The 9,690-nt window shown below is 46.3% G+C and overlaps 1 protein-coding gene across 1 annotated transcript in view; it reads right to left on the bottom strand.

Annotated features, from left to right (window-relative positions):
* Positions 1–7,873, bottom strand: part of nsfa (N-ethylmaleimide-sensitive factor a) — a gene marked incomplete at both ends in the record, with an annotated part of 11,518 nt that extends 3,645 nt beyond the window's left edge. The window contains 12 exons of the mRNA XM_084438879.1: positions 89–184; positions 790–977; positions 1,381–1,455; positions 1,646–1,811; positions 1,958–2,157; positions 2,514–2,669; positions 3,570–3,645; positions 4,414–4,521; positions 4,677–4,843; positions 5,098–5,137; positions 5,584–5,683; positions 7,791–7,873. Of these exons, the coding sequence (XP_084295005.1) occupies positions 89–184; positions 790–977; positions 1,381–1,455; positions 1,646–1,811; positions 1,958–2,157; positions 2,514–2,669; positions 3,570–3,645; positions 4,414–4,521; positions 4,677–4,843; positions 5,098–5,137; positions 5,584–5,683; positions 7,791–7,873 (1,455 nt within the window). The remainder of the gene's footprint in view (positions 1–88; positions 185–789; positions 978–1,380; positions 1,456–1,645; positions 1,812–1,957; positions 2,158–2,513; positions 2,670–3,569; positions 3,646–4,413; positions 4,522–4,676; positions 4,844–5,097; positions 5,138–5,583; positions 5,684–7,790) is intronic.
* Between the last annotated feature and the right edge of the window lie 1,817 nt (positions 7,874–9,690).

The raw sequence follows: 9,690 nt of genomic DNA, 5'->3' as shown, positions 1-9,690 counted from the left end.
AATAATTTCGTTTTTAAGCCCTGGCGGCTAGTTGATCTAACAATACAACAAACGGTTCATTTCTGCTGGACAGGTGCGTCGGACTTACAGGTTTGATGTCGTTGTTGAGGGAGCCCATGAAGTCGTCTCTGGTGACCTGCAGCTTCTCCGCTCTCTCCATGTCCACCTCCACTGTGGCTGTCGCCTGCAGGACAGGCGCATGTTACAGCTAGAGATGGGGCTACAGCTCCGAAATGGCGGGTTATCAAATCAAACTTTATTTGTATGGCGCATTTCATACACAGAAGCAACACAATGCACTTTACAGAGAGCAATGGGAGGGTGGGCATAGGTCAAAAATAAAGAATACTTACACACTGAAGCTCCAAGGAATGTACCTTTACTAGGGCTATCCTTATCCTTAGTAAAGGTACATTCCTTGAAGCTTCACTGTGCGAGTATTCTTTATTTTTGATTATACACCCACTACTACTCAGCACCTACAAGATTGAGGATGTGCATATGACCACACTATCATTTTGCAGGGTGGGCATAGGTCCCACCCCTAAATATTCCAGAGGGAAGCAAAAAAACAGTTTCACCCGGGGGCCAGAAAAGTGAACTGTAAAATTTTTTCCCTGACCTCTCTCAACGACACAATCAAGCAAGCTCCTGGAAAATGTTTGTCTATTGGTTAAGAACATAAACAGAGCAGTAAACATGGACTAGATACTTCATAAGAGAGACATGACTAACAGGAGAGTGCACAAATAGGGTTATGGCTGTGGTACTTGAGTGGCCCGGTCTAACCTTGATGTGGCGATTCATGGCTGTGGACTGGGCGGCCCTGACCAGCCCCTCCAGCTCGGCGCCGCTGTAGTTCTTGGTCTCGGCCGCCAACTCCTTCACGTCCACGTCGCCGCCCAGAAGGCCAAAGTCTCGCATCTTATTGGTGTGGATGTTCAAGATCTGGACACGCCCCTTCTCATCAGGAAGACCTGTGCCGAGAAAGGGTGGAGGAGGGACAGTCAGAGAGAGAGAGAGAGAGAAAGAGAGAGAGAGAAAGAGAGACAAAGTTCGAGAGGGATAGTGTGCGTGTGAGAGAGAGAGAGAGAGAGAGAGATACCAGTGTGAGACTGATAAACAGAGGCAGAGAAATGAATGTGATGCCCTCATACTGCAGATCATCGCAACAGTCGAAAGACAGACAGACAGACAGACAGACAGACAGACAGAAAGACAGACAGACAGACAGACACAGATACAGACACAGACACAGACACAGACACAGACAGACAGACAGACAGACAGACAGACAGACAGACAGACAGACAGACAGACAGACAGACAGACAGACAGACAATAACATGAGAGGAGGTGAAAACGTTATCTGAACCTTACCGATCTCCATCTTGACCTCAAACCTGCCGGGCCTCATCAAGGCCTCGTCTATCAGGTCGGGCCTGTTGGTCATGCCTGGACGGAAGGAGGGAGGGAGGGGGGAGGACGAAGAAAGAGATGGAAGGACAGTATAATCAGAGTGCAGGATTTCATATTTCAGTTATCCAGTGTGTACAGTGTGCAGTCAGGAGCAGGTGAACAGGTGTGCGATCCTCTGATATACGTTAAACCTACAGCTGTGAACCGGCAGGCGTGTGTGACCTACCGATGACCAGGATGTTGTTGAGCTCATCCACGCCGTCGATTTTGGACAGTAGCTGGTTGACCACCGTGTCGTGCACGCCCGTGCTGCTGGCGCCCGTTCCTCTCTGCTTGCAGATGGCGTCCAGCTCGTCGAAGATTATGATGTGGAGCCCGCTGTTGGCGCCAAGCTATTAGGAGGGGTCGGCAGGTTAAACAGTGGACATGGGATCGTCATTTTCCGTTGAGTACGTTCTCACATTCATTCTTCACACATTCCAACACTGGCGGATGGCGTTGTGTATGCTAAAACAAGATGGCAGTGCGTGCCCCTCACCCTCTTCTGCTCATCCTCCGCGTCGGCGAAAAGCTTCCTGATGTTGGCCTCCGACTCGCCGACGTACTTGTTGAGGATCTCGGGGCCGTTGACGATCTTGGGCTCGCGGGCGTTGAGCATCTTCCCGATCTGCCGCGCCATCAGGGTCTTACCACAGCCAGGGGGTCCGAACAGCAGGATGCCCTTCACGTGCTTACATCCTGGGAGGGACGACAGGCCGGTCAAACACACTCAGCAGCTCAGAGTCATCTCCTTCTAATGGACACGGCGGTTAGATGATAGGCAGCAGGAAGTTACGCAAGAGAGTAGTCCCAAAACGTTGTTTTGGGTGTTTAGAGAAATGGGAAATAAGCCTGGTTACAGCAAAACTCTATAACAGATGAATTGTTATTCTGGAATATTATTATTCTGGAACATTGTTATTCTGGAACATTGTTATTCTGGAACATTGTTATTCTGTAACATTGTTATTCTGGAACATTATTATTCTGGAACATTGTTATTCTGGAACATTGTTATTCTGGAACATTGTTATTCTGGAATATGTCCATCATACCCATCTGCTCCACGATGTCCGGAGGGAAGACTCGGGAGGCGAAAGCCCGACGGAAGATGTCTGAGAACTCCTTGTCCAGCCCGCCGATGCCCATCCTCTCAAAGTTCCAGTCGGGGTTGATGATAGACTGTCTCTGCTCTTTGGTCTTGGCCTTCCCTAGGGAGAACAGGAGTGGAGAGTAGGACATTGGTGGGAGTATTCATAATTGAGTGTATTTCAACACATCTCAAAAGCCCTATAATGAAGGCTTTTAAACCAAAACCTGTTGGTTTTAATGCTAATGAAAACTTTTTGCAGGTTTTGTTTTACATTGTAACAGTATGTTCTGTATTGGGTACTGTTTCAAAATAAACAACTGATAAAAAAAAAATACAAATTAACTTTTAAACTGTCGTAAATATGAGCCTGTGATCAGTTAATGTTTAGAGTGTGACTCAGAATGTTTAGGATGTGGCATGTGTGGTATTCAACTAGTGTGATAGAGGATGTGGATCGTACCAACTAGTGTGAGGGAGGATGTGGAACATACTAACTAGTGTGAGGGAGGGTGTAAAACATACCAACTAGTATGAGGGAGGATGCAGAACGTACCAACTAGTGTGAGGGAGGATGCAGAACGTACCAACTAGTGTGAGGGAGGATGCAGAACGTACCAACTAGTGTGAGGGAGGATGTGGAACATACCAACTAGTGTGAGGGAGGATGCAGAACGTACCAACTAGTGTGAGGGAGGATGCAGAACGTATCAACTAGTGTGAGGGAGGATGCAGAACGTACCAACTAGTGTGAGGGAGGATGCAGAACGTACCAACTAGTGTGAGGGAGGATGTGGAACATACCAACTAGTGTGAGGGAGGATGCAGAACGTATCAACTAGTGTGAGGGAGGATGCAGAACGTACCAACTAGTGTGAGGGAGGATGCAGAACGTACCAACTAGTGTGAGGGAGGATGCAGAACGTACCAACTAGTGTGAGGGAGGATGTGGAACATACCAACTAGTGTGAGGGAGGATGCAGAACGTACCAACTAGTGTGAGGGAGGATGCAGAACGTACCAACTAGTGTGAGGGAAGAGCTCTCTGCCTTTTCAAAGATCACCTGGCTGTTCCCCACCAGCAGCCCAATGTCGATCTGGAGGAGAGAAGAGGAAAGGAGACATGATGCTCATTCACAGCCCAGAAAGCAAGCGGATCTGGGCCATATATGGGCCGGAACTAAGCCACAAGGGCCAGATCTGGTCTGTATATGGCCCAGATCCGCTTGCTATCTGGGAGTGGTCCCTGGGGTGTCAAACATCCTTCCCAACACATCCAGAGGGATTCACACAACCTAGAGCTGAAACCGTACTGAGACCACAAGTATATCGAGACAATAATGATGAGTTGCAGTGTACGGTATCATCAAACTGTTAGCATGCCCTCACTAAGTTCCATAGAGTACGGTAGGCCCACTGAAAGACTGCTTGTAGATAAGAGAGACTATCTGTGCTAGTCTTGTGAGACCATCCTGTTCTCACGAGCTCACTTTCAGTTTGCCTCCACAGATCAGTCTGGACTGCCCTATCAGAAATGGTTATTCTCAAAATTACATTTTGACTGGGCCAATCAGAGACTGTGTTCTACTGCCCCAGTAGAATGTAGCCCCTGATTGGTTCCCGTGGCAAAACAGTCCCGAAGCAACAAGCTGTAATGTTAACGTTAGTAGAGTAAACACAGCCATAAGGGCGGTATTGCGGTAATAGATTCAATAATAACAATTAAACGAATATAACAATTAAAGAATAAGAGTAGGCTTTGCAAAGAGTTTCTCGGAGGAAAAGATGTTTTCGACGTTCTGAATGTGAGCTCGCTAGATCAGGATGGTCTCACGAGGCTATGTCTGTGCTGGAAGTCCAGGCACCTTCTGCTTTTTGCCTGAAGCTGGCTCCCCCTTGAGGATGCTGGAATCCATCGCCTCAATGTCTTTGACCATCAAACCGAAGAGCTTGTCGCAGAAACTGAACACCATCTGAGGAGAGGAAGAGACATCAGTGCATGGCAAACTAACATGAGGCATGTGTGTGTGTGTGTGTGTGTGTGTGTGTGTGTGTGTGTGTGTGTGTGTGTGCGCGCGTGTGTGCGTGTGTGTGTGTGTGTCTGTGCGTGCATGTGTGTTGCCCTCACCTGCTGAGTGATAGAGAAGCTCTGGTTGTTGAACTGCTGGATGAACTCGCTGGCCATCTTGTCAGAGTCGTAGGGGGAGGTGTCGGTGCTCTTCTTCTGCAGGAAGTCAATCTCAATTGTCATGGCGCCGATGCACTGCTTAGACTTGTCAAAGTTGTAGTTGGACACTGGAGGATGGAGGAGAATGGAGAACAGTGAGAGTGGAAAGACTATACTATGATTTTTACAGTAGTAAATCAAATCAAATCAAACTTTATTTGTATAGCGCATTCCATACACAGAGGCAACACAATGCGCTTTACAGAGAACAATGTAGGTCTCACCACCCCTACATACTCCAGAGGGAAGCAAAAAAAGTTTCACCGGGTGGGCCAGGGTACTAGTACTTTTTTAAATCTCAAACCTAGAATGGATCATTTACCTTCAATCTCCTGACCAATGGACAGACCAGCCCATTTCCTCTGAGAGAGAGAGAGAGAGAGAGAGAGAGAGAGAGTGAAAGAATGTGAGGCAACTGAGTCAGACGCTGCGATGAACACCATGGAAGTAATACAACTCTGAGCAAATCGGCTCCTTCTGCCTGGAACATGCTACAAAATGATCTCAAACTTGAGGAGCAGGTCTCAATCGATGTTTTTAAATCCACTATGAAGGTTTTAGAGGTTGATTTAACAGTATGTTCATGTTTTTAACTAGCGTATTGCCATATAGCCAAATCACCAAGTCACATGTGTAAATTGTATTACTGTTGCATCTCTGTGTTTTCTGTTGTATTTTTCGTCTGTAACTCAGATCTCTCTTGAAAAAGAGATTTTTAATCTCAATGGGACCTTTCCTGATTAAATAAAGGCTAAATAAAAAAATAAAAAAACAAGCAGAGGGCTGGTCAGGGGTGTTAGCGGTTTACCTGAGGCAGGCTGAAGGCGACGGTGCCCGGGACGACTGTGTGATGACTCTTCACCGTGAACACATACTTGTGATTGGGCGTGGTCTTCACAGTCACATGTCTATGCGGAGGGGTAGAGAGATTCATGCACTGATCTAATCTGCATACACAAGCCACAACTAAGCCATGAAATACATGTGTAAGTACAGGGACCACACGCGAACGAAAGAATCAACGTCCACAAACAGCTCAGCTCACTGCTCTCTGTTTATTGTTACTGCGTGCAGATTCCACAGTTGAAAGCATGAGATTAATATTTCGTCTGGGGGAGGATGATTTCACAGTGGCTGAAATGTCCCTGTCAAGAAGCAAATTATCCAGTTTTCCTGGAAGAGGGAGCATGAGGAGGAGGGGGTTAGTGCAACAGATTCCATTACCAGCAATCTCAAATTCATCAGGGATTAAGCCTTGTGTGGTCTCCGATAATGGACAGAGGAAGAGAGTGAATTAAATTACTTTTACAGTTTTGCACTGTGTTTTCAGCAACACATGGTCTAGGGTTTTTGATCACATGTTTGATCATCTCTGTCTAGATCCAGCACTCAGTCTAGATAAGGAAAAATAGAATTTCACACATCAGATAGCTCCCATGAATAATCAAAAAAGGATTTTTTATTGCGCATGCAAAAAGTGGTCTGAGGAAGAGCCGTTGTGATCGAAACATCACTTTTTGCACTCGCAATAAAAAAAAAATCATTTTTAATGGGAGCTATCTGGTATGCCGAACTCTATTTTTCTTTACCTAGCAGTTTCTAGCAGCCAGCCTAGCAGGTACAGTGGATTGTGCATGTCTTTTGTATATATTTTTTTTACCAGCACTCAGTCTACACACACCTTTGTTAATCGGGTTTTATGAAAAAGGACAAACCTCCAAGAATTTTGAATTGTGAAGAAGGACAAACATCCAATTGTTTTGAGCTGCTGGTGTGTTTAAATGGTTCACAGTGGTTTATCTGTGGAGGAGGTGTGAGTATGGCTGTGAGCAGCGAGCAGACTCAGTGGTCCAGTGTGATCGGCTGTGGAGAGGCGCAGGGTTGGGGTTAGGGGTAGAGTGAGGGGTAGGGTGAGGTTTAGGGTGAGGGTTAGGGGTAGGGTGAGGTTTAGGATGAGGGCTAGGGGTTGGGGTAGGGTGAGGTTTAGGGTGAGGGTTAGGGGTGGGGTTAGGGTGAGGTTTAGGGTGAGGGCTAGGGGTAGGGTGAGGTTTAGGGTTAAGGGTTAGGGGTAGGGTTAGGGTGAGGTTTAGGGTGAGGGCTAGGGGTAGGGTTAGGGTTAGGGTGAGGTTTAGGGTGAGGGCTAGGGGTAGGGTTAGGGTGAGGTTTAGGGTTAAGGGTTAGGGGTAGGGTTAGGGTGAGGTTTAGGGTTAAGGGTTAAGGGTTAAGGGTTAAGGGTTAAGGGTTAAGGGTTAAGGGTTAAGGGTTAAGGGTAGGGTTAGGGTTAGGGTGAGGTTTAGGGTGAGGGTTAGGGGTGGGGTTAGGGTGAGGTTTAGGGTGAGGGGTAGGGGTAGGGTGAGGTTTAGGGTTAAGGGTTAAGGGTTAAGGGTTAAGGGTTAAGGGTTAAGGGTTAGGGGTAGGGGTAGGGTTAGGGTTAGGGTTAGGGTTAGGGTTAGGGGTAGGGTGAGGTTAAGGGTTAAGGGTTAAGGGTTAAGGGTTAAGGGTTAAGGGTTAGGGGTAGGGTTAGGGTTAGGGTTAGGGTTAGGGTTAGGGTTAGGGTTAGGTTTAGGGTTAAGGGTTAGGGGCAGGGTGAGGTTAAGGGTTAAGGGTTAAGGGTTAAGGGTTAAGGGTTAAGGGTTAAGGGTTAAGGGTTAAGGGTTAGGGTTAGGGGTAGGGTGAGGTTAAGGGTTAAGGGTTAAGGGTTAAGGGTTAAGGGTTAGGGGTAGGGTTAGGGTTAGGGTTAGGGTTAGGGTTAGGGTTAGGGTTAGGGTTAGGGTTAGGGGTAGGGTTAGGGGTAGGGTTAGGGGTAGGGTTAGGTATGGGTTAGGGTTAGGGTTAGGGTTAGGTATGGGTTATTAGTTTTTATTTGACTGTTTGGTCCACTTTTGCACTGGCCTTTAGTGAGTCCCTTCCCCAGTCAACCACTTCCCCCTCCGCCACTGTCCCTGAGGGTTAGGGTGAGGGTTAAGGTTAGGATTAGGGTTAAGGGTTAAGGGTTAAGGGTTAAGGTATACTCACTGTCCAGACTGCAGATCCTTCTCGCTCACCACAGCACAGTTGGTTAAGGACAGCTCGTCTGTCGGGCATCGCGCCGCTTGCATTGTCTGCAGAGGAGAAAGAGAGAGAGAGAGGGAGAGAGAGGGAAAGAAAAGGGGAGTGAGGGAAGGAGAGCGCCCAGGAGAGAGGGAAGAGAGGAGAGAGATGTTGAGGAGGAGGCGATGCACGATCAACCATTTTGTTCCAGAACAAATCCACCATGTTCTCTTGCACATGCCTCCCCTGAGCATCGGGGAATGTGTAGCTGCTACAGTATGCTGTTGTTTTGTTGATGTGTACAGACGAAACCGTGGAAATCTCATATTATTTGATCTGTGTTTCAATAAATACAGTAGCTTAAAATCTATTCACATTAAAGAAATATCCATCAAAACCTCCAGTGTTTTCGTTTTCTCAGAGACAATATTAACCCGGCCTATCTTGCTCATATTACCACTCACATTCTGATGCCCTGTAACAGTATAGGAAACAGCAGATAAATGAGTGGAAAAGAGAGAGAGAAAAGAGAGAGGCAGAAAAAAGCTATTGGTTTAGTTCTTGTAAACCAGTGACTCTATATTTGTAACTTTGCCTTCATCAGACAGCATTAGAATCAGCAGCCCTGACACACACCAGTAAAGACAAAAGCAGCACACGCTTTTATTTGTATGTTCATTTTTTAGGTGAACTTTATTTAACCAGGCAGGTCAGTTAAGAACAAATTAACAAAGGAAATCTACTTACAGCAGCAATATTATTCTGTTCTATATAGTAGATCAACATGTATACAGATATCCTTTACTGATAATGCTGGAGAAAGATCTAGAACTCCTAGAATCTAGAATGCCTAAATCATAAACTTCAAGATTCAATATCAGTTTATTCGCCATATAATTTCTATGGTTTACACATACTAGGAATTCGTAGACTAATAACCTAGTCAAATTCCTAGGATGTGTAAACCATATACATGGTGAATAAACTGATCTTCAATCACTGTAGGAAAAGATTCCCCTCACGACTCTGCACCTTCAATCAAAACTGATTCAAACAGCAAAGCTGCCAGCTAGACTCTCTCAGCCATAGAAAACATACCAGGGACACAGTGCAATATTCCCTTTGGCACGCAAGACAAAAGACGACATTTATACTGTAGTACAAGAGAAGTGCACGATTGCTATGTTGTACTACACAGGACAAGGGCAAAATGCGAAACGGTTGGTATAGCAACCCAATTTGCTTTTGCCATCTTTAGAAGATCTTGGTCTTATTTGGCATGTTCATCGTCATAATCGTGTCACTTATTCAATACCTTTGATTTCTCAAGATAACTGGTAAGAAATACCATTTGCAATTTAGAAAATAGAAGAAAATGACTGTACGTACTGCATACTACCCTGTGCATACTTTTATCATAATAGGGCCTACGAAATCATTGTCTCATGTTTGGCTCACTCATTTGTAGTTGGATGTATGGATGGGCATACATGCCTCTCTGACATTTGAGGAGTTATGTTATGTTATGTGATGTTATGTTGTGATGCAGTAAGATGGAGATGGCAGGTCAGGTGGTAGCAGGCAGCAGATGACAGGGACACCTCCATGTTTGGGTGCGATGAGGATGTTTGGGTGTGTGAGGGAAGCTTGGCCCGTGATGTGTGTGTGTGTGTGCGTGTGTGTGCGTGTATGTGCGCCTGTTAAGGTGGACCGGGGGAGGGAGGAGCTCACTGCAGTGCTGGCACTCTGCCCTGTCTGGGCTACAAAGCCATCCCACAAGGCCCGGTCTGCTCTAAATCTCCCCAGCTGTCAGCCGAGGAAATCAAACGCTTTCCCGTGTTTCTGACCGCCGTCCAGAACGCCATCTCTAAAGCATTCTCACCGA

Source organism: Borostomias antarcticus, assembly GCF_949987555.1.
Source record: "Borostomias antarcticus genome assembly, chromosome: 5".
Classification (NCBI taxonomy): Eukaryota; Metazoa; Chordata; class Actinopteri; order Stomiiformes; family Stomiidae; genus Borostomias; species Borostomias antarcticus.
This window is presented reverse-complemented; position numbering and strand designations above follow the sequence as displayed.